This window comes from Schistocerca piceifrons, chromosome 1 (assembly GCF_021461385.2).
Source record: "Schistocerca piceifrons isolate TAMUIC-IGC-003096 chromosome 1, iqSchPice1.1, whole genome shotgun sequence".
NCBI classification, from domain to species: Eukaryota; Metazoa; Arthropoda; class Insecta; order Orthoptera; family Acrididae; genus Schistocerca; species Schistocerca piceifrons.
In genome coordinates this window covers 630,287,098-630,307,835 of record NC_060138.1, presented here as the reverse complement: position 1 = coordinate 630,307,835, position 20,738 = coordinate 630,287,098, and the positions used below count along the sequence as shown (strand labels likewise).

Below are 20,738 nucleotides of genomic sequence, written 5' to 3'. Positions count from 1 at the left end.
AATTTGCATTTTGTCTTGAATACCGGTGGAGGAAAAAAAAATCACACTGTCCTATGACTTAATATGTGACTGAAACATATATGTCCAAGTACAATGTATTTGGACCAGAAGAAAAGCTAATAACGTATCTACCACATCATATTTCGCAAAATCATCTCCCACCACTTCAAGGTTACTGCCTGTTTCTCTCATCTTTGGTGAAAGCAACTGTATTTAAGTTTTTATTTGTTTTTCAGGCTGCCAGGTGCGAGCATTGTTGAGGGACCCAGAGAAAATGCCAGAAGCGTTAAGGAATAAAGTTGAGGTGGTGAAGGGTGATGTCACTAAGGAAGAGGATGTGAAAGCAACAGTAGCTGGACAGGATGCTGTTGTTGTAACACTGGGCACACGGAATGATTTAAGTAAATTCATTTCTGTTATCTCTGTTTTGAGATGCATGTAGGGCAATGAAAGAAATATTTTATTTGTTATCCATCTTTATGAGTGCTGTTGTTGTCATCATTTTACATACATAGACATTGGAAAAAAGATATGGTAAGATATGGCCTATTGAGATCTTAAGTGAATGGTGAATTGGTTGTTGTAGTTTTACCCTCAGTAGTGGTATAGAAAAGCTCTTGAATGGGGTGATGTACTGATGTTTTGCCTGGGTTCTCAAATCCATCAGCTCTTTAACCATTCATAGGATTTAGAAGATATTGTTCCACCATTGATAACCTGTAAGTGACAATATAACCAGATTTCATACACAAGGAACACTTTGCAGGTGTCTTTTATGAGAGTGTATGATACCACTTGGAGGAATAATACTCAGGGACTCAACCACAATTGGGATGTCTGGGGACGTCTCACTCACATTCCACAATGTAATGGGGGTCGACAGAAGCGTCCGATCCCACGCGTCGGCTTTGACCCGTGACGTAAGGGTGTTGTCGTGTGTGACGTCATGACAGCGCGGAGTTTGGTTTGAGTGTGGCTGTCTCCAGTTCTGTTTTATCTTATTTTATTTACTTTTCTGATCTGTTCCTTCTATCCCATGAGTTTTTTTTTTTTAAAGACAAAAAACACTAATCGGCTACTGAAGCATCTTTATCTTCTATGGGTTGCAGGGGTTACGACCCCTGGGGAGGTGGGTGGGTATTCATGCATGGCTGTCGTCACTTACACCTTGTAGCTACGCAAGGCGTCTAAATTTGTTTATATTTAGTTTGCCCCCCACCCAAAACACCCCATTTCCCGCGCTTGTCCCGTTAGTGTCATTAGGCTTCTTGTGGAAAGTGTGTGTGTGTGTGTTTTTGTTTCCGCCATATTTGTGACGTCATGGGTCAAAGCAGACGGGCGGGATCGGACACTTCCGTATTTCCTGTAATGGTTACCATACCAAGCGATTGATCAGTGGAACATGCAACCAACTAATTGTCTGCTGTGGCCACTAACAATGTGATGTCCATTACAAGGAATCTAGAATAATGCTCCTAATATTTGAATGACTTTGTATGGGTATGAAAATTATAGACACTGAAACTTCCTGGTGGAAGTAAAGGTGTGAGGACAGGCTGAGAGTTGTGCTTGGGTAGCTCAGATGGTAGAGCACTTGCCTGCGAAAGGCAAAGGTCCCGAGTTCGAGTCTCGGTCCGGCACACAGTTTTAATCTGCCAGGAAGTTTCATATCAGCGCACACTCCACTGCAGAGTGAAAATCTCATTCTGGAAACATCCCCCAGGCTGTGGCTAAGCCATGTCTCCGCAATATCCTTTCTTCCAAGAGTGCTAGTTGTGCAAGGTTTGCAGGAGAGCTTCTGTGACGTTTGGAAAGTAGGAGACGAGGTACTGGCGGAAGTAAAGGTGTGAGGACGCGGCGTGGGTCGTGCTTGGGTAGCTCAGATGGTAGAGCACTTGCCTGTGAAAGGCAAAGGTCCTGAGTTCGAGTCTCAGTCCAGCACACAGTTTTAATCTTCCAGGAAGTTTCATATCAGCGCACACTCCGCTGCAGAGTGAAAATCTCATTCTAGATTATAGACACTGTCTACCTTGAGTTGGTAATGCTGGGCATGTAGACCTATAGAACCATTTCCCTGACAGAGACTTTGTGGTGAGCGTGATGAGCCACAAGTATCCATTTGGCATCTTCATTTGTACTAGTTGATGGCTCATATTAGGAAGACACATTCGTAAATCACCCACAAGTGGCAGTCATTTGGGATCCCCATGAAAGGAGACCTAGTTTCACTTGGTGTGGTGTGGCATGCAGGGGTGTGGTCGATTCCTACACTGGACATTTATGATGTCGCCCAGTATTTTTTACTTTCAGCAGTATATATGGAGCAATCAAAGAGTGTCCATTCAAATGCTGTACAGTCCAGAATCGGTATCAGAGTCAGGCAAAGTCACCACGAGCGTTGAGGTAATCATTCCACCAATGCACCAGGTTGAAGACACCTGTATGGTGAAACACCATTTCCTGCTAAGTGAAATAGTCAGTAACTGCTTCTTGCACATCCTCATCCAACAGGAATCATTGACGATTCAAGGCCTTTTCTGGGGCTGAATGTGTGATAATCACTTGGGGAGGAGAGATCAGGACTATAGGGCAGATGCTCCAATGTCTCCCACTTGAGTTACGATAACTTCTGTGTTACGACATTTGTGATATGGAAACATGCATTATCATGAAGCAGCAGCACCCTGTCACACTTTTCTCAGACATTTCACCGTAGTTGCATGTCATAATTCCTCCAGCATTACAGAATACTATTATGAAGTAATGGAGACACCACGTGCCTTAAAATAAATAGGCAATAGATCCCGGTAAGCAAAGAACAGGGTGAGCATCACCCTTCCAGTAGAAGCTGAACTTTTTTGGGATGAGGGACGATGGATGCACCACTGTATTGTCGACGCTTTTGACCTTGGTTCCCAGTGGTGGCACCAGCTTTTGTTGACTGCAACAACGTACTCACGGACATAGAAGATGCTTTAGACAAACAGCCGTCCAGTTTGCTCTTTATTTGCCATTCAACACCTGGGGTATCCACTGGTTACAGGCCTTATGATTGCTTAACTCCTTCTGGATTATGTGTTGCATCCTACCAAAAGTAATGTCGAGGCCCTTTGCTAGTGCACAAATGGTTATGCACTTGTCTGCCCAACTGCATCAGCTGCCTCCTTGTTGTTGTACATAATGAGTGGGGCTGGCTTCCGAGGTCGGTCATTGTCTTGGGTTGAATTGCAACCAGCATGGAATTTGGCACACCATTTGATAACTGTAGTTTTTGACAGATGTGCTGCTTCATACACATTCTTCATTCTCTGATGGATTTCTGCTGGTATTTGTGCTTCGGCAGCCAAAAAAAGAATTAAAAATTTTTGTTCCTGTTTGAATACATTTGATAATGATATTGCCATAATTCAGATTTCTGCATTTGCACTTCAGAAAGACATTAATGCCACACTAATCGCTTGCCTACAAGTCGGTGCATATATATCCACATTGGAGTCACACTACATTACATGTATGCTCCAGCAACACTCTCAAATGGAAATTTCTTGATCACCCCTTATATGAGGTAGAGTATTTTACACTTAACAGTTATAAGAAGTGGGACAACCTTCTCTGCCTGGTGGTTTACAAGAGTTGAGTCCTCAGTATTAATTTATCAAAAGAGTTCACAATTAATGATGATGCAGAGGTACATGTGATCAAGAGAACACTAGAGCAGATGAAATGTGTTTTAGCAGAAAAATTTCTTGATGCTCTCATCCCTTACTGTACCAAAAAAATTACTGGTACATTTAACTGGAGATAAACTTGGCCAGCCTCAAGGGGTTCAAGACTCTTTCATAAATGGCTAACAGAGGATCTTAAGATATTTTAGCTTTGCTTTCTTTTTGTTCCACAATCCCCCATTTCCAACTGTGCTTTCTCCTCTTACTTTCAAACCCTTGTTGACAGTCCTTGATATTGATCCAGCTGTCTTCTGAACTGTTTTTTCTTTTGTTTACACCTTTCTCTTTTTACTTTTGATCACAAACTTTTCAGCTGCAGTAATTTTTGACCCCACTTCATGGGATCGGCCTCCTTTATTTATTTGTTTGTTTGCTTTTTTCTGTTGTGCAGACTGGTAGAGGAAAGACACTGTAGAACACTTTAGGTAAAACCAACTTACCTACATTGTAAAAGATGCTGCAGGCACAATAACTGAATAGACACATAAGTGCACTTAAGATGCAGCACAGTAGCCAATCTGGGGGTGGTGGAATTGGCATGTACGTCCTTGATAGAGCCCCATGAAAATACAGCACTTATGATGGCAGACCTGTTAAATTCCCATGCATGTCAAAGTTAAGAAGTCTGTTTCTAGGAGCACCAGGAGTTCTGGCAGTGACTATCAAGCCAGATGACCTTTGTGAGTGGTGCCTACGGGAGGAGACTTTGATCTGAATAGGTGGCATCAGGGCGGACATTTCGCAAATGAAGCAAATTAAATGAAATAAACATAATGGCTATGTGAACAGAGAGATGTAGAAATTTTGATACAAAAAATTACAATTCATCAGACGTGTGGAAAATTAGCAGTCATACCTGTGAAAATTACTGCACATAAAAGCCTGAGTATGATCCAAGGAGTTATCTTTCACAGAGAGCTTACATTCAGGACAACCAAGGAGCCAAGAGCCTAATCTAAAATGATGAGACATACATTTCGTCTGGCACTTACAAAAAGATCCAGAAGATAACTGAATAGATACAAGCTCTGTCATCTAAGCTGTCTGAGTGAAATGTGCTGAAAAAAGTAAAAGTTGTGGATCTATATGTGAGGGTTGACCATATAGCCTACCACCCATGAGTTGTTTCCAATGTTTTCAGTTTGGATATGTGTCATGTCACTGAATAACAGAACCAAAATGTGGAAACTATGGAAGATCACTTAATAACGTCAGTCCTTGAAAACAACTGCATCTATATGTAAATTCTCTGGTACACCATCTTCCGTGTTAATCAAATTTCCTAGTATGTAAAAAAGAAAAAAAAAAGTACAAGAATAAAATTTAAGACTGACTATCTATCATACCTCAAGGCAAGAAAAAAGTATGGACACTTACATGCAGCAGACATGAGGACAAATTTTGGGAAAATCAGAGCTTCCACCACACCTGGTCCAACATTTTCAAAATCATCTCCACCACTTGTTATAAACTACAGACATGCAACCAGATCAAAAAACTATCTCTAAAAAAGATATCCATCTCCCTTGATTAACACTCTGACAGAGCCAGTTAGAATCTCCCAGCGGATACAGCAGAAGACACTTTGTGTCCCTCCAGAGAAACAAAGAAGAATACAAGATAAGAGCAGAATATGGAATAAATTTGTCGGTTTTGCCAGGCCAGGACACTGTGCCAACCACTCAGGAGGCACTGAGACATTGGCAGGTCAATACATATCACTTTCACATTCATTGACAACACATCTACTTTTTTAGTGATTTTTCAGTTGAATTGATATGATTACGTTCGATCACAGTCTGGAATTAACTCAAACTTATGGCAAATTATCCCACAATATGAATAGCACTACAAAAATAATGGTTTTTGGAAGACTTATCTTCCTACTATTTGAGAATAATGGGTGTTTGGGAATAAAATATAATAAATAGTGGGTGTGTATCTGGAGATTTTGCACACTAGTCAAATCAAACACTTTCAAGAACAAATACCTGTGAACACTGTACTTGAATCAATAGCCTTTAGAGTTCAACATAATGATGAGAATTGTCTTCACACACACACACACACACACACACACACACACACACACACACAAAACTGACTGAAAAGTGAATGGAAGAACTGGTGAATTAAATGCTCATAATCTCACGAGACAGTGAGATAGTAACTAATAGTACCAAGATCTCGATCTGTCCTGAATGAATTCAGGACCTCCGACACATTTTAGTACTGGTTATGGCTCCTATTCTACAATAGACATGATTGTCAGAGCTGTAACTTTCCACATTTGATACAGTGAACTGTTCAGGTTGACTTTCGTGATGGCGACCACTGCACAGTTACTGAATCAGTCACAATACTACAACACAATGATTTTTACCATGTTAATGACTATGGAAGGCCAACTGGTATGCTTTTACTGCTAAAATGTAGATTAGGGTATAGCCAAAGAAACGAATCGAAGTAGTTGTTCACAATAACTTAAAGACCATGTCCCATGGTGGTCCAGAGAGATCACAGATGTCATTGGAGAATGATGGGAGTCTACAATGTAGGCCTCACCCCTCTACCAACAATTTAATTTATTCAAAAGAATGTGGGCATAAGCATTATCGAGTTAAACAATGGAGAAAAGAACGTTGGGATCAATATACTTCTTCTATGAAAGCACATACCCCAACTATGCAAGTGTGTACCAAATTACAGCAGTACGCTAATATGATCCAGGAATCCCCAACAAAGGAGAAATTAAGACCATTTGCTCTGATTTCAGGCAACTTCTAGCAATATACAATGCAGAAATGTCTGTATCCGATAACGACCATCCCATGCTCGCTGTACAGTGCCTCTTAGCAGAAGATAATATCCTGTATTTTAATTCAAAATAAGTAGAAACTTAAAATGCCCCCTTTACAATCTGGGCACTAAATAATGCTTTGAAACAATGTACAGGAACATATCCAGGAACAGACAACATACATAATCAAATACTTAAACATGTTGGTGACTATATTAAAAACCTATCCTAAACATTTTTAACTGAGTGAAGCATGAAAGAGAACTTCCCTCACACAGTATAGACTATCATAATACCGATGACAAAACCAGGACACAAAAAACAGAAACAGCTGCAGGCCAGTCATTGTAACAACTGATTTGTCAATAAAAATAATCAAGTTTTGAAAGTGCAATATAAGTGGATAGATAAAAATTCCACTCATCAAGCGGCGACTTGGCGAATATAATAGTTATCTATCTAGCAATTGATTTGGGCAAGGATGATTGGTTTATTTATTTATTTATTCTAGAATACTCTTAATATGATATACAATTTGTTCATCGTAATACAATGAAAGTAAAGAGCTCAAAAATATAAATATGCACAGAATGTAGAAGTATGTTTAAGAATATAGAACACATGGCTGTCAGGATCTGGATAAGGGAACCCTCCTGGCATTTTGCAAGAAGTGTCGTGGGAAAACATAAATCAAGATGGCTGGATGAAGCGAGCTCCATCCTATAGGATATGATGCATTTGGTTGCTCCATATTGTACAATGACCTTTGATGTAAATGCAGTTGTACTCTTCTTTACTGCACACATCGAGGACCCCTGCAGATGGTACCCGAACCACGAACTTGCTCCTATATTCCTTGCTCTAACTATAGCCCATTCAGTAAACTGAATCTTGTCCTCTCCTAAGTCCTACTGAAAAACTGAGTGAGCATGATAAGGGAGACATTGAACTCAGGAGAATGACAAGACATTACATCATACACTATAGATCTCGGCACATGATTTTCTTGCAAAAAAATTACAGTATTTTAGTGCAACAGAATGATTTGTTATTAACCACTACTATGAATCCTCTAAGTAATCTTTGCTTGTGTAGTATGTTTCATTAATAAGGAACGTTTTAGCTGCCTTTTTAAACAGATTTATTTTAGTAATGTTTTTCATCTCCTTTGGCACTTTATTATATAATTATGTTCCTTGATAAAAAAAAATTACTATTTTTAGCTTTTCGTTAGTTTTCATTGGCGAATGTAACTCCAAACTGGCCTTGTTCCATGATTATTCATAGAACTATTAGTGAAATACTTAGTAATGTTTTCCCTGATAAACACAACAGGTTGGTAGATGTATGGACGTACTCACTTGGTGCAGTAAGGATGCCCAGTTTATTTAAAAAGTTCTTTACAGTGAGCCTGACTACTAGTTCTAGTTATTATTCTTGTGGCTCGTTTCTACAGTTTGAAATCTGTATCAGTATTTTGTGTCTTCCATCGTTGGAACTGAATCCTGTAGTTAAGAATCAAGTGCATGTGAGAACGGTATGTCATCACAAGACATTAGGTGGTCAAATGGGTGATGGAACCCTAAGAGAAAATCATGCAGATGGTTATTCTTTTTTGCCTTGCATTTATTACACCATCTATAAATTTACCACCTATGCTTAATGCATCAGAATTGTGTCCCTCTACAAGCTAAAGTGCACACTGTTTGTTTTCTTTATGTTCGGTGTTAATTTACTATATGCTGTATACTCGTAAACATCCTTGAGAGTTTCATTTGCCTTCTCTAATATGAGTTCTGATGTAATACTCTGATGTTGCTGTCAACAGCATAGAGAACTTTTTCTTCATGCCATATACTCTCTGGGAAGTCTTTATATGTTAAGAACAGAATTGGGCCCTATAACTACCCTGAGGAGCCCTTATGTTTAGGTTTCTTGTCTGACAGTTGTTCTAAAAATGTATCGTCATTAGATTTGTGAACTCTACCTTCTGCACCCTGTTTTCAGGATAAGATTGAAACGAGTTGTTTGTTATTCCTCTGACGGCTAGTGCTTGTAGCTTGTCTAGTACTATTTTATGGTTGACACTCAAAATCCTTTCCCCCATCGTAGGCTCGAGTCCTCCCTCAGGTATGGGTGTGTGTGTGTCGTCCTTAGCGTAAGTTAGTTTAAGTTAGATCAAGTAGTGTGTAAGCTTAGGGACCGATGATCTCAGCAGTTTGGTCCCATAAGACCTAACCACAGATTTCCAATTTTCAAAATCCATGGATGATTCTAAGAATATGGCTGTGATAGTCATCCTAGCCAGATGCTCCAAGTACCACTTTGGTGAAGACTTTAATGGCTGACATTGTAATTCTACTATTTCGGAAACCAAACTGTGCTTCATTAAAAAGGTTATATTTATTCATGTAATTCATTAGTTTATCCTTTGTGATTGATCCAGTTATCTTTGAGAATGCAGACAGTAGTGAAACTGGAATGCAGGTGACAATACTCTCCACATTACCTTTCTTTAGTAAGGACACAACTTGAGTGTGCTTTAGGTACTCTGGAAAAATACTTGAACTAAAGGATTAATTAATTATGTTTATTAGTGGGCTTGAATGGTCCTTAAGTACGTCTACAGAACAGGGACAGCAAACTCATCTATTCCTGCTGACTTCTTATTTTTTAATTTCTGTATTGTCTTCCTGATTTGAAACACTTTAGTTGGGACCAGCATCATTGTGCTTGCTGCGCAAGTCATTGTGGATGCTACATGTGTTTTTGGCAGATTTTGGTGCAACTTTTTCACAATACCAAAGAAATAGTCATTTACAAAATTTGCCAATTCAAGGATTTTCTAGTTTCCTATCCCCAAATTTGATTTGTATCTCATTATACTTGCATCCGCCCTTTCCAGTTTCTTGTTTTACGACATTCCCCACTATTTCGATTTTATTCCCTGCATTATACGTTATTTTGTCAATGAATTATTTTTTTGCATCAAACAGTACACTCAGGTGTTATATATGAAAAGGAATCTAAAATCTTTGTAAAGATATGACAAATTTAAGCATCTATGATAGGGTTGCCGTATCTAGCTGGGACCCTGTCAGGAGACTTTGAGATGAAGGTGTAGAAATAAAGTAAAAATTGTAGTTAATATGATTACTTGTTACTTAAAATACAATTACATGGAACAAGTTTTGGCAGAAGTAGTTGGTACACTATATTTTTCAGACGATATCACTTTTTTCAGCAATTCTTTTTTTCCTTTTACGTATTTATAAAACTCCATGCAAGCCAGCTTCAAGTTAAATTGGCACTGTAAGACTAATTCCATAGTCCCTGACAGCAACTGATTTCTTTCATCAGTCCGCTAGGCTGACATCAGTGAGAATACTCTTTCCACAGTATCGTTTTGTGTGGGAATAGGAAACAAATACTCACTTAATTTTAGCAGCTGGCATTTGTATTCAGGATATTTGGGTTCCTTAAGAAAGTAAATGCACCTTCCTTCCATGGAGTGTTTAGACTTCCGTTCTTCCAAGTCATGCTTAGTTTCTAAACATCTCTACAGATGCATATATTCCTGAAGACAATTGTTGCCTGGAATCTTGACACCATTTTTAGTCAGGTATGTAATAGTGTTTTTAATCATCTTCTTTTGGACAGCATCATTCAGTCAAATACTTGATATTTATTAAAAGAAATAGCCCATTTCTCTAAGTAATCAAATGCTATGGTATAGGAAGCCATTGAGTCTTCTTCAGATTTGAAAAGCAAATAAATTATTTCTTAGTTAGGGTTCTCATTCTTTGATTTGTTCAAATTCATCTTGGTTTGCATGTCAGTAAAATTGGCAGTGTGCCTTTCATTCTGACATCTTTGAGTGTCGATTAATATATTTCTTATTTCAGCTACTGAGACTTTATTCTTCTCCACACTTTTTGTATATTTTTTTCCAAACAGAGCTAGGTTTGACTGCAGAAACTTGAAATATATTTCACTGGTCAGACTACTGAAAAAAATCTGAAATTATTTTAGGTGGCCCATCTTCAGCATCAAAAAATTGTTTTAATGTAATCCAAAGCCTAAGAATTCTTGCAACTGCGGCCATTAATGACAACCATCTTGTTTTTGAGTGAGATAGAAGAGTCTGATGATTGACATCAGCATATAAGCAGAGTTCTTTCAGCTTCTCTGTCCTTACTGTATATATTGAAAAATAATTAAATATTTCTGTGATGATTATTTCAATGTCAACAGTTGTGACTCCAGCAGCACTTGATATAGTATTGTGGAGATACGAGCAGGGCATTCAGTACCTTCCACATTTTTTTCCTAGTTCTTTAATTTGATGAAACATATTCTACTTGCGGCTTCGATGAAGCCCTCTGAAGTTTTACAGTACAGTGAAGAGATCTGAAGGTCTGATGATGCTTGATAACTTTATAAGCTGTTGTTACTTCTGCAGCAGCAACGAGCAATTTTTCCTGGACATCTTCTTTAATCATGAATGTAGATATAAACTTTGATGTCAATGCTACCACGAATCTATGTGAATGATTCTTCATAGAAATGTGATGCCTCACATCTGCTTTACCTCCATGAATTACTGAGATGAAACAGATACAAATCTCATACAACGCTTTCTGATTTGTATGTCCTTTCTTGAAAAAGGACCAACCTTTCGTGTAATCATGTGAAAAGTGACAATTTCTCTTTCCTCCATTTTCATAAGCTATGATAAGGTAAGTTTATTAGACAGCAAACAGTCAGATCGCTATTTAAATGGGAATGGCCTGACTCTTCTGTGGTGCTGCTTAAATAGCTCCAGTCCTGTACTACTGGAGAAGTCTGGTATTTTCCCAAATGCTGGTGCTAGATCTTAGAAGGTACTTGGATCGTCAATACAAGATACGCAACATGCAATGATGACTGTGTTGACATAAATAAAACTAACTAAGGTTGCATTTACATTTTGCGCTAACATGCTGGGACAATAAGGTCCATAACTGTGATCATCCTTATATAGCAGGACAGATGGCAACCCTTGCTAGGAGGACCTTTTAATACCTGCAGTTTCCTTAGCTGATATATATATATATATATATATATATATATATATATATATATATAATATATATATATATATATATATATATATATATATATATATATAAAATAAAAAAATAGAGGGAAACATTCCACGTAGGAAAAATATATTTAGAAACAAAGATGATGTGACTTACCAAATGAAAGTGCTGGCAGGTCGACAGACACACAAACATACACACAAAATTCAAGCTTTCGCAACAAACTGTTGCCTCATCAGGAAAGAGGGAAGGAGAGGGAAAGACGAAAGGATGTGGGTTTTAAGGGAGAGGGTAAGCAGTCATTCCAATCCCGGGAGCGGAAAGACTTACCTTAGGGGGAAAAAAGGACGGGTATACACTCGCACACACACACATATCCATCCACACATATACAGACACAAGCAGACATATTTAAAGACAAAGAGTTTGGGCAGAGATGTCAGTCGAGGCAGAAGTGCAGAGGCAAAGATGTTGTTGAAAGGTATGAGTGGCGGCAACTTGAAATTAGCGGAGATTGAGGCCTGGTGGATAACGGGAAGAGAGGATGTATTGAAGAGCAAGTTCCCATCTCCGGAGTTCGGATAGGTTGGTGTTAGTGGGAAGTATCCAGATAACCCAGACTGTGTAACACTGTGCCAAAATGTGCTGGCCGTGCACCAAGGCATGTTTAGCCACAGGGTGATCCTCATTACCAACAAACACTGTCTGCCTGTGTCCATTCATGCGAATGGACAGTTTGTTGCTGGTCATTCCCACATAGAATGCGTCACAGTGCAGGCAGGTCAGTTGGTAGATCACGTGGGTGCTTTCACACGTGGCTCTGCCTTTGATCGTGTACACCTTCCGGGTTACAGGACTGGAGTAGGTGGTGGTGGGAGGGTGCATGGGACAGGTTTTGCACCGGGGGCGGTTACAAGGGTAGGAGCCAGAGGGTAGGGAAGGTGGTTTGGGGATTTCATAGGAATGAACTAAGAGGTTACAAAGGTTAAGTGGACGGCGGAAAGACACTCTTGGTGGAGTGGGGAGGATTTCATGAAGGATGGATCTCATTTCAGGGCAGGATTTGAGGAAGTCGTATCCCTGCTGGAGAGCCACATTCAGACTCTGATCCAGTCCCGGAAAGTATCCTGTCACAAGTGGGGCACTTTTGTGGTTCTTCTGTGGGAGGTTCTGGGTTTGAGAGGATGAGGAAGTGGCTCTGGTTATTTGCTTCTGTACCAGGTCGGGAGGGTAGTTGCGGGATGCGAAAGCTGTTGTCAGGTTGTTGGTGTAATGCTTCAGGGATTCCGGACTGGAGCAGATTCGTTTGCCACGAAGACCTAGGCTGTAGGGAAGGGACCGTTTGATGTGGAATGGGTGGCAGCTGTCGTAATGGAGGTACTGTTGCTTGTTGGTGGGTTTGATGTGGACGGACGTGTGAAGGTGGCCATTGGACAGGTGGAGGTCAACATCAAGGAAAGTGGCATGGGATTTGGAGTAGGACCAGGTGAATCTGATGGAACCAATGGAGTTGAGGTTGGAGAGGAAATTCTGGAGTTCTTCTTCACTGTGAGTCCAGATCATGAAGATGTCATCAATAAATCTGTACCAAACTTTGGGTTGGCAGGCCTGGGTAACCAAGAAGGCTTCCTCTAAGCGACCCATGAATAGGTTGGCGTACGAAGGGGCCATCCTGGTACCCATGGTTGTTCCCTTTAATTGTTGGTATGTCTGGCCTTCAAAAGTGAAGAAGTTGTGGGTCAGGATGAAGCTGGCTAAGGTAATGAGGAAAGAGGTTTTAGGTAGGGTGGCAGGTGATCGGCGTGAAAGGAAGTGCTCCATCGCAGCGAGGCCCTGGACGTGCGGGATATTTGTGTATAAGGAAGTGGCATCAGTGGTTACAAGGATGGTTTCTGGGGGTAACGGATTGGGTAAGGATTCCAGGCGTTCGAGAAAGTGGTTGGTGTCTTTGATGAAGGATGGGAGACTGCACGTAATGGGTTGAAGGTGTTGATCTACGTAGGCAGAGATACGTTCTGTGGGGGCTTGGTAACCAGCTACAATGGGGCGGCCGGGATGATTGGGTTTGTGAATTTTAGGAAGAAGGTAGGGGTGCGGGATGTCGGTGGGGTCAGGAGGTTGATGGAGTCAGGTGAAAGGTTTTGTAGGGGGCCTAAGGTTCTGAGGATTCCTTGAAGCTCCGCCTGGACATCAGGAATGGGATTACCTTGGCAAACTTTGTATGTGGTGTTGTCTGAAAGCTGACGCAGTCCCTCAGCCACATACTCCCGACGATCAAGTACCACGGTCGTGGAGCCCTTGTCCGCTGGAAGAATGACGATGGACCGGTCAGCCTTCAGATCACGGATAGCCTGGGCTTCAGCAGTGGTGATGTTGGGAGTAGGATTAAGGTTTTTTAAGAAGAATTGAGAGGCAAGGCTGGAAGTCAGAAATTCCTGGAAGGTTTGGAGAGGGTGATTTTGAGGAAGAGGAGGTGGGTCCCGCTGTGACGGAGGACGGAACTGTTCCAGGCAGGGTTCAATTTGGACAGTGTCTTGGGGAGTTGGATCATTAGGGGTAGGATTAGGATCATTTTTCTTCGTGGCAAAGTGATACTTCCAGCAGAGAGTACGAGTGTAGGACAGTAAATCTTTGACGAGGGCTGTTTGGTTGAATCTGGGAGTGGGGCTGAAGGTGAGGCCTTTGGATAGGACAGAGGTTTCGGATTGGGAGAGAGGTTTGGAGGAAAGGTTAACTAGTGAATTAGGGTGTTGAACTTGCTCTTCAATATATCCTCTCTTCCCGTTATCCACCAGGCCTCAATCTCCGCTAATTTCAAGTTGCCGCCACTCATACCTTTCAGCAACATCTTTGCCTCTGCACTTCTGCCTCGACTGACATCTCTGCCCAAACTCTTTGTCTTTAAATATGTCTGCTTGTGTCTGTATATGTGTGGATGGATATGTGTGTGTGTGTGTGTGTGTGTGTGTGTGTGTGTGTGTGTGTGTGCGAGTGTATACCCGTCCTTTTTTCCCCCTAAGGTAAGTCTTTCCGCTCCCGGGATTGGAATGACTGCTTACCCTCTCCCTTAAAACCCACATCCTTTCGTCTTTCCCTCTCCTTCCCTCTTTCCTGATGAGGCAACAGTTTGTTGCGAAAGCTTGAATTTTGTGTGTATGTTTGTGTTTGTTTGTGTGTCTGTCGACCTGCCAGCACATTAATGGATGAAAATGGCTTTAAATATTTTTGTTATTTACTCTTTCAGTACGAACTTTGTTATAGAACCCCTTATTTACGTGTGGTAATAAAAATACATTTAGACAGAATTAAGCACATTTAAAATTACGTGAACCTTAGCAACCCTCTCATGCTGATAAATTCAAACTAACTGATTAATAACATTTATAACTTTGAAAATTATTTAAATTAAATTTTTTACGTATTTTGACCTTGGCACATATTTTCTAAATGCAGTGGTTTTTTAAATATTTACTGAATTCTTTCCCAGCGTTAGCTATGGAACACAAGACTGTCTCTGTTAGCATAAAATGGTTAAATATTGCCAAGCCGACTTGAACGTTTAATTATCATTGACAAAACACACTTCACTATACGTTTAAGTTATTTGCTTTAGAAATCGAAAGAACCAACAGATTAACAACTTCAACGTTAATTATCCGCCTATGAATGCACAAATGTAAAACCAGTAATAAATTCAGTCAGCCTCAGGATCACTGTAAAAGAAAAATATTTAGTAATTCACTGCTAATTTTACCTGCTCCCGATATACGGGTTTGGTTAATTTTATAGCAGAACAATTTTTTAAATGTGCCGCCACTGCAAATCGTTCGCTCTTGGCACAGCCCAGCAACACCAACGATAATCGCTAAAAGTGCTGAAAATTCTTTAAAGAAATATTATAGATGACATGGGCAAGCTAATTTACATTAGTAATACACAATTTTGATAAATTATAATGTATTTAGACCATAACAATAATTAAAATTACACACCTTTATAATTTCTCCTCTAATTGCGGTTAAAGATAGATACAGACAAAAGAAGTCTACTCATTCATATAATGCTACGTCACAGGTTCCTCTCTCTCTCTCAACTCTTGAGGGAGACGACAAAGAATGCACATTATGTAGTGCTATTTATAGTATTGCTGATAATAAATATCTCTTTGTAATCTTACAACATTATTTTCCTCTGTGGCTATATTTTACATTTTTTTTCATCGCAAATATTAACATATTTCATAATTACATTATGAGTATAGAAATATTACAATCACAAATACATCGAGAATATTATTACAGAAAATATTACAATAATAACCAACGTCCTTTATACAAAATTAAATAATATTTTTTATTAAACAATTACAGTACATACGAATTGCTTCGTAGCGGCGTACATAGTACAATTAAATGCCATTTCATTTTATTAATAGTGTGTGTGCTGCCAGGGAACGTTACAAAGTTTATATGCCAATTAGCTCTGCAGATGGTGAAGAAATTGATGAAATGTATGATGAGAGAAAAGAAATTATTCAGGTAGTGAAGGGAGATGAAAATTTAATAGTCATGGGTGACTGGAATTCGAGAGTAGGAAAAGGGAGAGAAGGAAACATAGTAGGTGAATATGGATTGGGGGTAAGAAATGAAAGAGGAAGCCGTCTAGTAGAATTCTGCACAGAGCATAACTTAATCATAGCTAACCCTTGATTCAAGAATCATGAAAGAAGGTTGAATACATGGAACAATCCTGGAGATACTAGAAGGTATCAGATAGATTATATAATGGTAAGACAGAGATTTAGGAACCAGGTTTTAAATTGTAAGATGTTTCCAGGAGCAGATGTGGACCCTGCGCCCAATCTATTGGTTATGAACTGTAGATTAAAACTGAAGAAACTGCAAAAAGGTGGGAATTTAAGGAGATGAGATGTGGATAAACTGACTAAACCAGAAGTTGTACAGAGTTTCAGGGAGAGCATAAGTGAACAATTGACAAGAATGGGGTAAAGGAATACAGTAGAAGAAGAATGGGTAGCTCTGAGGGATGAAGTAGTGAAGGCAGCAGAGGATCAAGTAGGTAAAAAGACGAGGGCTAGTAGAAATCCTTGGGTAACAGAAGAAATATTGAATTTAATTGATGAAAGGAGAAAATACAAAACTGCAGTAAATGAAGCAGGCAAAAATGAATATAAACTTCTCAAAAATGAGATCGACAGGAAGTGCAAAATGGCTAGGCGGGGATGGCTAGAGGACAAATGTAAGGATGTAGAGGCTTATCTCACTAGGGGTAAGATAGATACTGCCTACAGGAAAATTAAAGAGACCTTTGGAGAAAAGAGAGCCACTTGTATGAATATCAAGAGCTTGGATGGAATCCCAGTTGTAAGCAAAGAAGGGAAAGCAGAAAGGTGGAAGGAGTATATAGAGGGTCTGTAGAAGGGCGATGTTCTTGAGTACAATATTATGGAAATGGAAGAGGATGTAGATGAAGATGAAATGGGAGATACGATACTGCGTGAAGAGTTTGACAGAACGCTGAAAGACCTGAGTCGAAACAAGGCCCCGGGAGTAGACAACATTCCATTAGAACTACTGATGGCCTTGGGAGAGCCAGCCCTTACAAAACTCTACCATCTGGTGAGCAAGATGTTTGAGACAGGTGAAATACCCTCAGACTTCAAGAAGAATATAATTATTCCAATCCCAAAGAAAGCAGGTGTTGACAGATGTGAAAATTTCCGAACTATCAGTTTAATAAGTCACAGCTGCAAAATACTAATGTGAATTCTTTACAATTCTTTACAGACGAATTGAAAAACTTGGAGGAGCCAACCTGGGGGAAGATCAGTTTGGTTTCCGTAGAAATGTTGGAACACGTGAGGCAATACTGACCTTACGACTTATCTTAGAAGAAACATTAAGGAAAGGCAAATATACGTTTCTAGCATTTGTAGACTTAGAGAAAGCTTTTAACAATGTTGACTGGAATACTCTCTTTCAAATTCTAAAGGTGGCAGGGGTAAAATACAGGGAGCGAAAGGCTATTTACAATTTGTACAAAAACCAGATGGCATTTATGAGTGTCGAGGGACACGAAAGGGAAGCAGTGGTTGGGAATTGAGTGAGACAGGGTTGTAGCCTCTCCCCGATGTTATTCAATCTCTATATTGAGCAAGCAGTAAAGGAAACAAAAGAAAAATTCGTAGTAGGTATTAAAATCCATGGAGAAGAAATAAAAACTTTGAGGTTCGCCGATGACATTGTAATTCTGTCAGAGACAGCAAAGGACTTGGAAGAGCAGTTGAACGGAATGGACAGTGTCTTGAAAGGAGGATATAAGATGAACATCAACAAAAGCAAAACGAAGATAATGGAGTGTAGTCGAATTAAGTCGGGTGATGCTGAGGGAATTAGATTAGGAAATGAGACACTTAAAGTAGTAAAGGAGTTTTGCTATTTGGGGTGCAAAATAATTGATGATGGTCGAAGTTGAGAAGATACAAAATGCAGACTGGCAATGGCAAGGAAAGCGTTTCTGAAGAGAGATTTGTTAACATCTAGTATTGATTGAAGTGTCAGGAAGTCGTTTCTGAACGTATTTTTATGGAGTGTAGCCATGTATGGAAGTGAAACATGGATGATAAATAGTTTGGACAAGAAGAGAGTAGAAGCTTTTGGAACGTGGTGCTACAGAAGAATGCTGAAGATAAGATGGGTAGATCACGTAACTAATGAGGAGGTATCGAATAGAATTGGGGAGAAGGGAAGTTTGTGGCACAACTTGACAAGAAGAAGGGATCGGTTGGTAGGACATGTTCTGGGGCATCAATGGATCACAAATTTAGCATTGGAGGGCAGCGTGGAGGGTAAAAATCGTAGAGGGAGACCAAGAGATGAATACACTAAGCAGATCCAGAAGGATGTAGGTTGCAGTAAGTACTGGGAGATGAAGAAGCTTGCACAGGATAGAGTAGCATGGAGAGCTGCATCAAACTAGTCTCAGGACTGAAGACCACAACAACAACCATGAGAACCTTGTATAGATCTGTAGTTTTGTGGGTTTTAACAAGCCCATCTTTAGCTTCATTATCTGACAGTAATAATCAGAAATGTCAAGATTTTATGAAGGTCTAAGACTGATTCTGAACTTATTCATATGTTAATAGCAGTATTTACAATTTTCTGCTGCACAAAAAGTGCAGGAAGATATTCCTAATTTCACCCTCAATCCTGTGTTAATATCCATGTCACCAAGTAATATTGTGTTAGTTTTGGGGGCTGAGCTCTTTCTGGCACTTCAGTTAATTTGTTAAAGAAAGTGTTCACATTACCACCAGGTGATGGGAACACACACACACACACACACACACACACACACACACACACACAATGATTTAACTCCTTATAGATGTCTGTCTCTGTTAATGCAGTGCAGTGGCTAATATTTGTGCCTAATATTTGTGTACACCAGTAATGATCAGATCTTCTATGAAGATAGCACAATATGCTGTATTTCATTATCTCTACACCAGTACTCTGTAATGTATACCACCATGCTGTTCGAAGACCGTAATTCAACTTCAAGTTTGTGTACTTTATCTTAAATGGACTGCACATTTGGATGAGGAATAGATAATTCTGAACAAAAATCTGTGGGGTTTGTGCACTCCATTGTGGTACATTTTACTTTCTGTGCACACAATGAAGAACTCTCAAAACTGATTGGGATACTTTTAAGGGATAAAAGCCTAATATTATTGTTTATCCTTAAAAAGGCCTAGCCCTCATTCCATGAACAGGTATTTTAGCATGCCTCCCTCTCCCCTCCCACCTGCTATACTCTCTCTAATTAACTCCACCAGCCTTCCTTTCACAGTACTGTTGAGGTGCAGGCTGTGCCTAGTGTAACCCTCACCAACACCAGTGCAATGTATGCCGGTTCAACAGTCGTCGTCATCATCATCATCATCACCATCATCATCTCCATCTCCAACCCTGCACTGGTTCACAATACAGCATTGCCAAAACAAGACTGATCTTGCCACTGGAACAGGTCAACCATTCTTACATTGATGCCACCCGGTTGGTGAAGCTATCTTGCTTAGGATAGCATCTATGTTGTACACCATCTCTATCTAAGCTGTTCCCTATCCCACCCACTATTGTGACCTCATCATCTTTTGTGAAATCCTTTCACAAAGGCTCTAAACCTTGTACTCCTTCCCTAACTTTTCAGGTAATTAGGGCCTGGGCCTGCACTCTGCTATGAGCACTACCTAGCAGCAATAGTCTCTTCTTCCTAACATTTGTACTTTGTAAGAGTTTGGAATGTGTAAATCTATCAATCACTGAACATCACATACAGTTAAAGTTTGTGTTCAGAGATGCCTTAGAGCACTATGTCATATGCTTGCAGTATTCTTTTATTAATGAAACATGTGACACAACAGCAGAATCTCATTTAACAAATACTGCACAAGTGGAGCTTTTGAGGAAGTTTGCCCATCTTTCTACAAAGTTGTTTATCACTTAGATTGTTTCGAATCAGGACATGCAGGGAAATGGAGTTCTAGAGGGATAAACTATGAACATCACACTGTTTGTAATTGGAGTAAATGACATAGTAAATGCAGTGGGGCCTGCAGCCACACTAGCATTATACGTCAATGATCTTTATTTATATTATTGTTCCATATATGTATGCACAGTGTAATGTGAAAGCTAGACAGCCATACAAAAGGCTTGGAAGTGGGCGTGAAACAGGGGATACATCTTTTCACCAATTAAATTACATGTTGTGCACTTTTGTAGAATACATTCTGCTCATCCTCATTCAGAACTATTCTTGGAAATCCAACTTTTCTAGAAGTGGACTAGTATTGTTTTTGGGACTTCTTTTTAATAATAAACTTAAATGGGTACTTCATATACAACAATTCAAAACAACCTGCATGTAGAAACTGAACACTCTGTTTCCTCGGCAGTATTTCTTAGGGAGTAGATTAAACAGTTTCATTAAAATTTTATAACTTAACAGGTTTAGTAACACGGTCCATCAAGCCCTATTAGGAATCATCCACCACAATGGAATGTATATGGTAAATGGGGCTTTCTGCATGAGCCCTAG

At 39.7% G+C, this 20,738-nt stretch overlaps 1 protein-coding gene across 1 annotated transcript in view; it reads left to right on the top strand.

Moving 5' to 3' along the window:
- LOC124804778 (flavin reductase (NADPH)) overlaps positions 1-20,738 on the top strand; it is a 66,862-nt gene that overhangs the window by 3,837 nt on the left and 42,287 nt on the right. The window contains exon 2 of the mRNA XM_047265103.1: positions 237-401. Within this exon, the coding sequence (XP_047121059.1) occupies positions 237-401 (165 nt within the window). The remainder of the gene's footprint in view (positions 1-236; positions 402-20,738) is intronic.